At 37.1% G+C, this 14,707-nt stretch overlaps 1 protein-coding gene across 1 annotated transcript; it reads left to right on the forward strand.

Moving 5' to 3' along the window:
* The first annotated feature begins 1,002 nt into the window (after positions 1-1,002).
* lgi3 (leucine-rich repeat LGI family, member 3) lies at positions 1,003-14,494 on the forward strand. Its single transcript, XM_016243285.1, has 9 exons — positions 1,003-1,474; positions 3,720-3,791; positions 5,065-5,136; positions 6,176-6,247; positions 7,117-7,188; positions 8,019-8,188; positions 9,910-10,074; positions 11,867-11,957; positions 13,170-14,494. The coding sequence occupies exons 1-9, from the start codon at positions 1,263-1,265 to the stop codon at positions 13,897-13,899; spliced, it is 1,656 nt and encodes a 551-aa protein (XP_016098771.1). The 5' UTR covers positions 1,003-1,262; the 3' UTR covers positions 13,900-14,494.
* The last annotated feature ends 213 nt before the right edge of the window (positions 14,495-14,707 follow it).

Consider the following 14,707-nt stretch of genomic DNA (forward strand, 5'->3'; position numbering starts at 1 on the left):
CGCCACCAACTGGCAGCAGGAAGTGTGTCATTTTCAAAATGCTTTGAAATCAGCCTCTTATTTTTACTCGATTTTCTTCATCAGAATAATGTCAAAACATGGCAGATGTAAAACTGCTAAAGGATTCTTGATATCTTAAGTATGTTGCCATGGCAAAATGTCGAACTTGAATATTATTTTCAGGTGTTTTGAAGGCACTTATCATGCTTAGAATTTCATGAAACGCGACACACACATCAGTATTAATGATAGGTTGACACTGGCAAAAGCTTATAAATGGGCGCTCTATGGCGCCACAAAAGTGTGTGTGTGTGTGTGTGTGTGTGTGTGTGGGGGGGGGGTACATGTATTGTTCTCATCAACCCGGACAACTTTCTAATTCACAGTCATTAGCTACGACAGGAACCAACTACCACAAACTCTTTCTTGTTTTTCACTGACAAAAATTTTAATTTTAATTTTACATTGGATATAATGAATTATAGTTCATAATATATGAACTTCATGATCCCCTGTTTGAGGAATACTGTTCTAGAAGGTGCTTTTTCAAGCTTGTGCACTGACTTCTATAAGATGTGATGCCTGATCATAAACAAGAGGTTTGTAGTACACTAAAAAATGCTGGGTTGTTTCAACCCAACTTTGGGTCAAATGTGGACTAACCCAACCGTTGGGTTAAATTTTTACATTCAATTTTTAACCCAGAAGTTGGGTTAGTCCATATTTGACCCAAAGTTGGGTTGAAACAACCCAGCATTTTTTAGAGTGTACATTAGTTAGTATAGCCTCTACTGACCAATCCATCACCCCTGCCTCTTCATCTTGGTTCAAGCTCCCCATCCCACTACTTTCTCTGCTGTGTTCCCTGCTGCAGCTTAAGTGTTAGTCCGTGCGATTGTTAATAATTCAATGTCAGCGCTGCTGCACTCTGGTCTGAGGCTGAGCGTGTGCAGAGCAGCGCTGGCTGATACGCTCCTGCACTCTGTGCTCTGACGGCTGCGCCACAGAGAGAGAGAGAGATACGACTGCAGAGAACACTGGGACAATCAAATACACCCTCATACACACACCCAGGGGACAGCAGTCTCTGCCCACTCTATCTGTGTCCCTCTCTTCTGAGTCTAACACCTCCCCACATCTCTCATTCACACCCTGGATCTTCTCTTGCAGTTTCCTTAAAAGGGACGGATAGAAACCAGGATCATCCAGCCGTCTGTGTTTCTTGACTGAGAAAACTCAAGCTGGAGAAGAGAAGGTGGAAGATGGTGGAAGCAAGGCCAAGACGGACCCTTCGATGGCTGGACTGGCGGTTGTCTGTTTGTGTGCTGCTTTTGTGTATGTTTGGGATGGCCATGGGCCGCAGAGCTCCCAAAACCCCACGATGTCCAGCCACCTGCTCCTGTACTAAAGACAGTGCCTTCTGCGTGGACACCAAGGCCATTCCCAAGAGCTTCCCACCAGGAATTATCTCCCTGTGAGTACTGGAAAGATCACGTGTACCTATTTATTCCCTCTTTTTTTGTTCATATTCAAAATAGGGGAAAGTTGCTCATATAAAATGACTATTATCATCGACTTGCCTATAAACCATTTTCTCAGCAGCATAACATGGATTGTCTAGAGTAGATGATTAATAGGAAGGAGACAGTTAGGTTGGCCATTATGTCACCTGTCAAGTGGTGTCATTCCGTTAGAATTGTGACAAGTTTTATGTGATTATGATACAATCATAAAGAAGTCTGAACAAAAAAAAATAGAGCCCTATTTTCCATATAGTGACAGTTTTTGGCCTGCAAAGCTAAAAAAAAAGACAACAAAAACATTATAAAATAGCAGTTTTGACTCTATATTGCCATATATATTCCAACCTGATATTTGTTAGTCACTGAAATGAATTTTTCACCTGTCGGAGCTGCAGTGGAGGGGAGTTATTAGTGAGCAATAACTTTATTTCGTCATTCCGTTAGAATTGTGACAAGTTTTATGTGATTATGATACAATCATAAAGAAGTCTGAACAAAAAAAAATAGAGCCCTATTTTCCATATAGTGACAGTTTTTGGCCTGCAAAGCTGAAAAAAAGACAACAAAAACATTATAAAATAGCAGTTTTGACTCTATATTGCCATATATATTCCAACCTGATATTTGTTAGTCACTGAAATGAATTTTTCACCTGTCGGAGCTGCAGTGGAGGGGAGTTATTAGTGAGCAATAACTTTATTTTAGTCTGTCTATCACACAGATATGTTTTATGGCTTGAGAAGTCTATCGTGCATATATAGTGCATGTTATGTAATGCAGAGTTGAATGGACTACTTTGAGTTTCGTATGCTGGTAAACTATTCCTTGTTAAACTGACTAGGCAGATGAACAGAAAGTAATTTAGCTGAGCTGATAGAAGGTGTGGTGAAGTCTAAATGCTGCTCTTTTTTAGTCAGCTTACGTCTGCTGTAGAGACATAACCACAGAAACCTCATCATATACACGGTTATTATCCTCATGGAGACCATAACCGCAGATACCATTATTATTATTTCATCAACTGTCTCATGAGTTTTCAAAGTTTTTCCTCTCCCTGTTTGTGTTTTTATATACAATATTAGGTTCACTCAAGTTATCACACAATTCCATAGTATGCCATTAAATACTATTTGCATGCAAGTCATTAATTTATGAAGACTTATGAAGAGTTTACTCATATTCATGTCTGTATTCTGAAGAATTTTCTCAAACTATAGATTTCATGTTAGCTGAGTAGTACTGTATATAGAGTTGTGCACTCTATAATGGTGCCCTTATTTTCAGACTGAGAGGGAAGGAAGATCTGTGTCCTACTTTCCAATAATTAAATTGTGAGATCCTTTCAGGTGTGCAGAGCAACTATTTAAGAAAAAAGGCCAAACATAACTGCTCCAAATTAGACTAAAATGACTTTTAACTATGTAAAGGATATATACATTGGGAAGAAGTGGTGCTTCTCCTAAATTATTCATCATAATGCTAGTGGTATACTTGGAGTTAAAGCCCCTAAATCTATTATATGTAATTATTAAACATTAAATGCATACTCATCTCATGCTATGCACCCAAATGATACTTCAAATCATGAAGCTTGTAGAGAAGAGGCATTCTATTACTCTTCCAAGCAACTGGACTTCCTCTAATGACAATTAAACATCCCAAATCCCAAAACATCCCATAATTTCCAAATAGCCCATGTATCTAAAGGCATACTACATACTCTGACAATTTGTTGTAATTATTTGAGAAATGTAATACTTGAATTGTTTCCAAGTACATCTACACCATTTTCTGCATAGAGTTTTTTGACTTGGGCTAAAGTAACCATAATAGCAGAACACCATTGAAACTACATATCAACATGATACAAATCACATATAGTGCCTAGCAACCACAAAGAGATTCCCTAGCAACCACCACAGACATCTTAGCATTGTGGTGGTTGTGCACAGGAAAGCATCATTCGTAATGTGTTCAGAAAATGTGAAAATCTAGTTTTGTGTATAAATGTTCACTCAAGGCAGGGTTTTAGAGACTTAAAATGAGAGCCTTCTGAAATGTGATTTTCAGATGCTCTGACGAGAATTTTCTGAATTCATGAGTTTTTACTTTAAGATGACTGTAACCGCAACTATATTTGTGATGATGATGATAATGATAATGATTATGATGGTGGTGTTTGTGTTATTCTATCAGGACTATGGTGAATGCTGCTTTCACAGAGATTCCTGGAGGAGCTTTTTCCCACATGCACCTACTGCAGTTCCTGTAAGTACCAAATGCACAATAATCCACCTCCGCATTTTCTTATTATGGCCTGTGTGTGTTTGAAAGTGAATAAAAGTGTGAGGATTGTAACGTTCGTCAGCTGCATGTCTGAGCAGTGTGTAGTGTGATGTGTATCAGTGACAGACCCTCCATTTACAGACTGCCCACACTCACACAACAACAGTGTTTCTGTCCTCGCTCTGTGTTTGTGAGAGAGACACAGGAGAGAAGTTTGTTTTCAAATGACAGCATGCCAGTTCTTCAGTCTCTGAGACAGTAAACAAAATATAAACGTCCTGCAATATCAGATATGCAATGCTTCGTAAAATATATTAGTATCATACATGTAATGTTTAATTATATTACACAAATAAATAACATAAATGCAGTGATACTAGATTTGCATGGTGATCTTTCGGGCAATACTGTTTTCAAATGTTTGTGATCTTTTAGACACAGAGTTAACAGATTTTTCTCTGTGTTTGCGCACAAATATGTACATTACAACTTCATAATTTGAAAAATTGACAAGCTTTTGTGCAACTCTCTGATCGGCAGTAATTGTGAAATGTTGTTGACAAGCATTTATGCTACTTTTTTTTTTTAAATGTGCATTTATGGTTTATTACACATTCTTACTGATGAAGTTGCAATTTATTCAATATATTAACCTTAAATGTAATATTGAATAACACACTACAGTTGAAATGATAAGCAAGTACTTTACATATGCTTTAGGATGTTCGTCAACACGTTCAAATAAATGTACTTCTTTAAATCATGACAAAAGATTATTAAAACATAGCGATTTTAAAATACTTTAAGTTTTAATTTGACATTAGTGAGAAAAAGTGTACTTGGGTGTGTTTAGAAACATGATCATGAAAATGTACCCTCTTTCAATACGCTTAAGTGGCCTTTTATTTCAGTAATATTATATTATTTGCAAGTACAGATTTTTAAAAACATATTCTTAAGATTTGAAGTACACTACTATTTGACGTTTTAGTTCAAACTATAAATAAAGATGCTTGATTACTGGACTCATTTTTTATTTTAAGGACTGTAGAGGACTAGGAGTGAAGTGCACAATGTGCTTATAATACTTGGAGCTCTCGATTTGGCCATCTTTGTTATTTCAGAGGGCTTACATTTAACAAAGGCTGTCTGTTTGTCATCTATATAGTACCTGTGTCTAAAATATATGAGAAATGTTCATCTCAATGAAAGTGCACGCTTTTAACTTTGTCTCTTTCTCTTTTGTTCTGCACAGGCTGTTGAACTCAAACACATTCTCTCTGATTTCTGATTATGCTTTTGCTGGTCTTGGACATCTGCAGTACCTGTAAGTATGTTTCCGTGTTGATGGATGGATGGATGGATGGAAGGATGGAAGGATGTATGGATGGAAGGATGGATGGAAGGATGGATGGATGGATATAAGGATTGATGGATGGATGGATGGATGGATGGATGGATGGATAGAAGGATGTATGGATGGATGGATGTATGGATAGAAGGATGGATGTATGGATAGAAGGATGGATGGATGGATAGAAGGATGGATGGATGGATGGATGGATGGATGGAAAGATGGATGGATAGAAGGATGTATGTATGGATGGATGGATGGATGGAAGGAATGATGGATGGATGTAAATCAATTTTGTAATGCATTACTTTTAAAAGTAACTTTCTTCAACACTGCATTTCCTTATATAACAGCAGATGTGACACCTCTTAAAAAAATGAAAATTTAAATCAAATACTTTTTGAAAGCCACTGAGATGAATGGGAATATTGATAGCTTTCTCCAGGTATTGAGCGAGACTGTGCGTGTGCATGTCTGTGTCTCTCATCTTCATGCAGGTTGTGCAGTTTCTTCTGAGTCCTTCTTAAGATTCAGGTAGCTTTGTCTTTCAGATGAAAGCATTGGCAGCTCATTGACTGCAGAAAGAGAGTGAATGAGATAAAAGAGAGAGGGGGAAGGACTTGCTGTTGCAGAAAGCTTTTAGCATTAATGAAAACGCCCACAAACTCAGTGTCATTAAGCTAAAAGCTTTAACAAAGCAAATGTGGCAAGGTTTGCAGAGGGAGGCAGGCATCGTCTTCTTGAATGCTGTGACTCATGAATCCATCAGGGAACAGGCAGCATGCCCTCACATCCTTAGCGTTTTATTAATATGCATTTGATTAATATCCCTTTCCTAATCTTTTATCTTTCTCTCTGAAATGGCAAACAGCACCTAAATCATTTTAATGACTTGACCTGCAAATATCTTATCTACAAATATTTGTATGAGTTGTTGGCTGAATGAATTTACATGCCTTAAATGGTTCATTTAATTCCCTTATTCTCTTTTTTTAACCATACTTCCTTGCAGATTTATTGAGAACAACGACATCCAAGTCCTGTCAAAGCACACATTCAGAGGACTGAAGTCTCTGACACATCTGTATGTATTGCATCTACCTATAAAGCCATCAGTTATCAGTGTAATGATTCAAAAATAAAAATTTAAATAACTGAATAAATCCATTTGACGTATGCATTTAAAAGTGTTAAAAATGCAACATTTAAATTGAATTTTATTAAGCATTTACAGTTGCTTTTTTATTCATTAGACAACTGAGTTGAAAAATGTCATCGGGCAGTTCACATGTAGGACTGTTCTCACTAAACTTAAATTTTTTATTAAAATGACATTTTAACACCATGTCTACACCGGATGCAACAGTTGTCACGGCGAGCCACGCCGCATCCAGTGTAGACAGCATCACTTATTTTAATGGGTTCTAGTATTTTGCCGCATCCAGTGTAGACACAGGTAACAAATAAATAAAGAAAAGCAGTTGCCAATTGGATTAAGACAAGTAACAAAGTTCAAATAATATAATAAATAAACTATATTATTTAGTTTCATTGCTAAAATCATCTTAAATATGATTTATATGAACAGTTTAAATATTAAGACATTATATATTAACATTATTAAGGCCTACAGACTGGAAAATATCATTGTGCGACTTATACAGTGGTTTTCAGGATGGACAATACTTATAAAGAAATTTCTATGGATACATTTTATCTGAGCTTTGTCTTGAGCAACCAAATAGTTTTTTGACACCTGTACTTCCAAAACAGTTCAGACTCGTTTGGAACAGAAAACTTTTATATATGATCCACTCCACAATCTTGAATATTTAGAGAGTACATCACACATAATGTGTTGGTTATTGTACCTTATAGATTTGAATGAAGAATGATGGGGTAAATTTGCAGTCCAATATGATAAATAGGTTTTGTTATGTCTCTCCTTGTCAGGTCTCTGTCCAACAACAACCTGCAGGTTCTTCCCAGAGATCTCTTAAAACACCTGGACATCCTCACTGACTTGTATGTACCAGACACCCTGATATTCCCCTGTGAGGGACTCTTACAAAAACAAGCCTTTTCTTTGCATGTATACAGACACATTTATACTGTATGTGAAAAATAGTAAGCATTAAATTATAAAGGCTAAATGTTTCCAAACTAAAATGATTAGCTTTTATTTAGCATTGATTGTACTAAAGCTAAATCAGCTTATTTAGAAATAAAAATTAAATATATATCAATCATGACAACTCTCGGAAGATTTTAGCATAGTGATGGATATGACAATGTTAATGTATTTGGTCTTGGCGGAACAGATCTGCTATGCTGCTGCTGAATTGCTGCTGTTGGTTATTTCTGTAGTTGTAGATTATTGCTGCTGCTGCAAGCAAGTACAGGAACTTGCAACTGCCAATGCATACGGCGATACAGTGCCGTGAGTATTTAAGATATACTGCTGCTGCACAAATAGCATATAAAATAACCTGTAGCAGATCTATACAGGTGGAGCTGGGGAAGGTGGAGGGTTTCAGAGGAACTCTGAAAGCGCGCTGCAGGAATCTCTAGTGAATGCTAGCCAGCCATATAAATGCAAGGCAGTAAGCTGGCTGCATATGCAGCATGAACCAATCAGCTTGTGCCAAGTCGTTTAACTCTCTGAATATCATCGGTTACGTTAACAACCCGTCGCCTGCGCCATCTAGAGTTTCATGAACTATATCTTTCTTCACAAAACTCAAATGTTCCACAGATCCCAATTTGAAAACCACTCACAGATCAGAGTCAACAGGTGAAAATTTGTGTATTTTGTAAATCTCTTTTGTACCTTTTTATTTCTGTCTCCAATGCAGAGACCTGCGAGGGAACTCGTTCCGTTGTGACTGTAAGATCAAATGGCTGGTTGACTGGATGGAGAAGACCAACACCTCAGTTCCCGCCATATACTGCGCCAGTCCTTTTGAATTCCAGGGCCGACGCATCCATGACCTTACACCACGTGACTTCAACTGCATTAGCGCAGGTAAGCCAGTTCAGGTCTTAACAAATGGCAGTTCAGACAGGTGCCTGGAATCTGAAAGTAATATTTCTATATCTGTAAAACACATGTACTATACATTGACAAACATATGTGGACATCGCTTTACTATGATCACGTGACAGCGTCAGCACCTTTTTTTCTGGAAAGTTTAAATTAGAATAGTTTGCAAGAGTGTGATTTTAAAGGGGTCATATGATGCGATTTCAAGTTTTCCTTTCTCTTTGGAGTGTTACAAGCTGATTGTGCATAGATAAGATCCCTGAAGTTGCAAAGACTAAAGTCTCAAAACCAAAGAGATATTCTTTATCAAAGTTAAGACTTTGCCACGCCCCCCTAAAACGTCTCGTTCTAACACACCCCCACATATCTACCTCACTATGTGGAAATATTATCATAATGCCGCCCAAATGTGCACGCAAAGAAAGAAGGTGTGGTTTCAGTAACCGAAAGCAAAATCACTTTATTTGGCCTTCCGAAAGTAGATGCATTTAGGAATCTTTAAGATTAATTACAACAGAACAGCAATGCATGTTATGGACGACCGTTTCGTGAACCTAGGAGAGGAGGTAATTCTGACTTTGCTATGACAATCTGATGCTTCTGAATCAGCTACTCTTGTTATTAGTTTAAGTATTTGCTATTGACTGTTCAAATGCGGAGTTTTGCGCATCGTGTGTGTGTGTGAGAAAGAGAGAGAGACAGAGAGAGAGAGAGACAGCTCACATCAAAGTGGAGTCAGTTGTCTTAACCGTGGCTTGTGTATTGCAAACACATACCAGCTTCATCACTGTGTCTGTCACGCGACTCTGTTCCCCTTTCGGGCTCTGTCTTTACATTTGTTTTGAAAGATGTAGCTCGCGATTATGACAAGGGGCATTACATTTCCGACGAGTGCTTGTGGTGTTCGGCCAATCACAATGCACTGGGTCAGCTGGCCAATCAAAGCAGACTGCGCTTGTCGGAAGGAGGGACTTTGTAGAAAACGAAGTGTTTGAGAGAGGCGGGGCATATAGGACCTACAATAATGTACAGTATTTGAAAAATAATGCGTTTTTTTTAACATTAAAGCATGTCAACATATTCTGTTACACCAAATACACAAAATAATGACCTTAAAAAAGCATCATATGACCCCTTTAAACACAATGAGGCTGTGAAAGTGGACTAGTGAGTACATGAGTTTTACTGTTTGGCATTATAGCGTTCAATGTCCCCAACGATCTAAAAATGCATTTCTAATGCTTGGATCTTTAGGAAGGCTATATATGGCAAAGGTTTTTGGAGGTGCAGATTCTTTGCATCCACTGACAGAACAACATCTGAGTTTGACGGTCTTAGTCGATGTCTTGTGATTGATGAACAGATTGATGAGTTGTTAAGAACACTCCTCCTTGATTACATACAGCGATGACGCATGTTAAGTGCGTGTCGAGGAAAATTGTGACGACATAATTCTTCCCATTTCAAATGCTGGCATTTCAGAAGGGTAGAATCACATAATTCATATTATAATCTGGAGAGTTAGTTTTGAGTTTTGAAGCTTGCATGTTTGTTTTTTTATTGCAGATTAACCTCTTACATGTGTGAATATCAAGAACATTTTGATACTCCATTTCATGACCCCTTTAAAATATGGTGGATTAAATGGGTTAAAGAACTCACAATATACACTGACTCTGATATGAAATGTTCTTCTAATCCAGATTTTGCTGTATATGAGACATACTCGTTCCAGTCTCTATCTGTGGAGTCATACGAGTTTAATGATGACCAGTATGTAGTTTTCGCTCAGCCCAACACTGGAATCTGCACTGTGTTCATTTGGGATCATGTGAACATGCTTTTCAAGACACATTACAACATCACATGTAAGTCAAAAATTACAAAACAGAGTTGTTGTTTTTTTATTACTTTTATTTAATAGAACCAATACAAAAATAAATTCCCATAGAAAATTAAAAAATGATTGTGACTTTAACAGTAAAATACTGTAACAATTCTACAGTAAAAACCTGTTAATTGGGGCTAACAGTAAGATTCCATACTACATACGGTGAATAAATGTAATTACATTTAATGTAATTTTACAGTAAAATACTGTTAAAATTACAGGTTTTGGAAGTGAAAAAGAAAAAGTCATTTTATAATTTACAGTGAAAAAACGTAAATTGACACTCGCAGAATTCCCTGCATGATACTTCATATTTGATGGGGGGGTTTTCTTGGTTGAAATGACTGTTTCTTTGTTTTTTCTTATCAGTTGTGTACATTAGGGTTTAATCTTACACCTAATGTTGTTAAATTCATGTTTATTGCATTATTTCAGTATCATATGTGTCACCATGATGGGGTTTAGTGTTTGTGTGAATGACACTGTGCACCTTCTATATATAATTATTGTCCTCCTCAGCTCGTAGAAAAGCTGTTTGTGATGACCCTGCATGATACTTCATATTTGATGGGGGGGTTTTCTTGGTTGAAATTACTGTTTCTTTGTTTTTTCTTATCAGTTGTGTACATTAGGATTTAATCTTACACCTAATGTTGTTAAATTCATGTTTATTGCATTATTTCAGTATCATATGTGTCACCATGATGGTGTTTAGTGTTTGTGTGAATGACACTGTGCACCTTCTATATATAATTATTGTCCTCCTCAGCTCGTAGAAAAGCTGTTTGTGATGAACTTTGGTTCATCATGTGACTTTCTCATCACCACCAGTTTTTGGTGGTTATCAGTGCATTACAATGGTTCAAAACAGATATTAGTACTTCAAAATTTTGGTTTATTAACATTACATCAGTTAATGAAATAAATTTTTTTATTATGCATTTAAGTTGTCTGTTAAACCTAAAATGTTGCTACCATATTTTTTTTACGGTGAAGTTCTGGCAACCACAGCTGTCGGTATTTAACCGTAAATGTCACAGATTTTATTTTTTTACATTGTGGAGGTATTGTCTGAAGCAGTGGTTTCCTGATCATTTTACCCATTGTACAAATCCTATGTTTTGTACAACTGGATTTAATCTATTCAGAAACTTAATTGAATGAAAGTGTACTGTACACTAAAGTAGACTATTATTTCATTAATATCATCTGCAAGTAGTTTTTTTTTATATATACCTTTAAGAATTGAAGTACACTACAAGTGCACATTCAGTATAATTAAGTGCACTTCTTTTTCACAAGGGAAGGCTCTGAATATTTCAGAGGTTGGGAACCTCTGCTCTGGAGAATTAGATTTCACTCAACATTAAGAATCAATACTCAAAGTGCATCAAGATTCCTTTTACCCATTGTACAAATCCTATGTTTTGTACAACTGGATTTAATCTATTCAGAAACTTAATTGAATGAAAGTGTACTGTACACTAAAGTAGACTATTATTTCATTAATATCATCTGCAAGTAGTTTTTTTTATATACCTTTAAGAATTGAAGTACACTACAAGTGCACATTCAGTATAATTAAGTGCACTTCTTTTTCACAAGGGAAGGCTCTGAATATTTCAGAGGTTGGGAACCTCTGCTCTGGAGAATTAGATTTCACTCAACATTAAGAATCAATACTCAAAGTGCATCAAGATTCATTTGTGTTATGTGTTCAAAACGTAGTTACATTCAGTTACTAATATACTAATGTATGTGCATTCCAGCTCGTTCTGCTGTGTATTGTAAACATGTGGTTATCAGCAACACTCTCTACATGGTTGTGGCTCAGCTCTTTGGAGGATCCCACATCTACAAGTATGTCTATGGACACTCAAATATTGTCTGACAATCCTTATATTCGTGTATTATCAGAATTAACCCTAAATATTTTCTAAAGGTGCATTTAGTAGTTCTTTAGTGTTAGCATTTCTGTTCTTCACACACTTTTAGTATACTGATACCACAACAGTCTTTTCATCAGTCACTGCAGTGCCATCTATTGACGTGGATCATCCTGAGCATCAGTTTTATGTAAATTACACTTAAACTTTAAGTGAGTTTTAGAGAGTGATCTACACAATAATGATTTCCTTTGTCATCGGTTCTTGGGATTTCCTTTGTCATCAAATCTATCCACCCAGCCACAAATGGGAGATATAAATACACAATTGTGAGATATAAACTCGCAGTTCTGAGCAAAAAGTCTGAATAGCAAGATATAAACTCAGAATTCTGACATTTTTTTCTCACAATTCCGAGTTCACATTTTACAATTCTGAGTTTATATCTCACAAAAACTTCTTTTTCTAGCAATTCTGACTTTCTCTCAATTCTGACTTTTTCTCAGAATTGCAAGATTAAAAAAATTCAAGATATTTACAAGATATAAACTCACAATTCTGATAAGAAAAGTTGACAACAATTTGAACCATTTATATCTGGCAAAAGCAACATTTTGTCTCACAATTCTACCTTTCTTCTTGCAATTCTGCGAAGAAAAGTCTGAATTGCGAGATATAAGTTCAGAATTCAGATTGTTTTCTTCCAATTCAGTTACGAGTTTATATCTCACTATTCTGAGAGATTTTATTCCTTGGCGTAAACTTGCAATTGAGAGTTCACAACTTGCAATTCTGAGGAAAAAAGTAAGAATTATGACATACAACCTTGGAAATGTGAGAAAACCAGTTGCAATTACCTTTTTAAAATTATTATTCCATAGTGGAAATAAACTTCCATAGAGGGTGACCTGCACCACATAGCCCAATTAAAACACTATTTTATAGAAAACTATAATAAGTACAGTCTTCATCTCATGTGAGTGTACACCATTCAGTTGACTCTTCACAAAAACACACTTTATTTCTTAACACATAAAACATTTAAAATTAGCACCAAACCACTGAATGCAAATGCATTTAATATCTTGTTTCAATATTTCAAGGAGTTCGATTTACATAATATCTGTTTCTATGTGATCCTCATCATCATCATGACATCATTGTGACATCCTGTTGTTGTTGTCAGATGGGAGGAAGGTCCATTGCGTTTCGTCAAAATCCAGGACATCGACACCACCCGTGTTCGTAAACCCAACTTCATTGAGACTTTCCAGATCGAAGGAGACTGGTATTTTGCTGTAGTTGACAGCTCCAAAGCCGGTTCCACCAGCCTGTACCGCTGGAACAGTAACGGCTTTTACTCTCACCAGTCCCTCCATCCCTGGCACAGAGACACTCACATCGACTTCCTAGAGGTGGACGGCAAACCTCGTCTCATACTCTCTAGCACCTCGCAGCCCCCGGTGGTGTATCAGTGGAACCGAAGCCAACGCCAATTTGAGTACCATTTGCAGATGACCTATTCAGGCGACGTGCAGATGGTGAAGCACTTCTGGGTACGAAAAGTGCTGTATCTCTGCCTCACCCGCTTCATAGGAGACTCGAAGATCCTGCGCTGGGACAACCAACGCTTCGTAGAGATTCAAACCCTGCCCTCACGTGGCTCAATGGCCGTGTATCCGTTCAGCGTCGGAGTGAGGCAGTACCTTCTGCTGGGCAGTGATTATTCGTTCTCTCGAATTTATCTGTGGGACGACCTCACTCAAAGATTCCAGCCCTTCCAGGAACTCAACATGTTCGCGCCTCGAGGCTTCAGCCTGGTCTCTGTTGACAATAAGGATATTCTGTTAGCGGCCAGTTTTAAAGGAAAGACCATGGCCTACCAGCATCTAGTGGTGGACCTCAGTGCCAAATAGGCAGCCGGAGAGGTTTTACTGGGGTTTGAGGTTGTACGTGCGTAAATGCCAAGAACTGCAAAATGTCTACACCTTTCTACATCTGCATTCACACATGAATTGATTCTGTCATTGCTAAATACTCATACATTAGTTACTGTAAGTGTAAGCCATCATCAACTCAATAAATATGTTCAATGTTTAAAATGATTACCCATTTGGGTCTTTAAAGCTAAATAAATATGTACTATATGCATTGCAATGATGACATGCTTCTCCAATAGGATGTGATTTATATTTTTGGACAGATGTCACTCCCTGATTCATGTATCATCATAGCATGCACATGTCTAAGAATATTATGTGTTACCAAGAGAAATAACAAGTTTCATTTTAGTCACTCAATTGAGCCTGACTGTTAAGGCTGTGCTTTAAGGATTTTCTATGCAGATGATTCTCTGAAAATGTTGAATTATTGTACTTGGACAGCAATACACCTAATTTACTAACTGGTAGGTCATTATAAACTATCTGCTGTCATCAGCATGCATTGGAGTAAATGACTGTGGGGGAAATGTCATTTATGATGTCACAAAATAAAGTTAAAATATCTGTATATCTTGCACAGGAATTAATTTTCTTTTTCCCAGCTTGGAGTGATTATTTATCCAACCTTGTGCCTATCCTTCTACTCCCTCTCATTCCTTTTTGTCCATAGCCGTGCATGTACCTCATGCCAAAGATGAAGGCTCTTCCATTTCTGCTTCCTCTGTCTTCATTTTAACGCAATCTATGTGTCACCCTTCCATTACATTGACTCTCGCACAAC

The sequence above is a fragment of the Sinocyclocheilus grahami genome, unplaced genomic scaffold, assembly GCF_001515645.1.
Source record: "Sinocyclocheilus grahami isolate Dianchi unplaced genomic scaffold, SAMN03320097.WGS_v1.1 scaffold686.1, whole genome shotgun sequence".
Classification (NCBI taxonomy): domain Eukaryota; kingdom Metazoa; phylum Chordata; class Actinopteri; order Cypriniformes; family Cyprinidae; genus Sinocyclocheilus; species Sinocyclocheilus grahami.

Bases quoted from the DNA above. Each gene is read 5' to 3' on its own strand.
- lgi3 (XM_016243285.1), top strand. From the start codon at position 1,263: ATGGTGGAAGCAAGGCCAAGACGGACCCTTCGATGGCTGGACTGGCGG. The intron at 1,475-3,719 runs GTGAGTACTGGA...TTATTCTATCAG, and splicing joins CCACCAGGAATTATCTCCCT to GACTATGGTGAATGCTGCTT. The intron at 7,189-8,018 runs GTATGTACCAGA...TCTCCAATGCAG, and splicing joins CTGGACATCCTCACTGACTT to AGACCTGCGAGGGAACTCGT.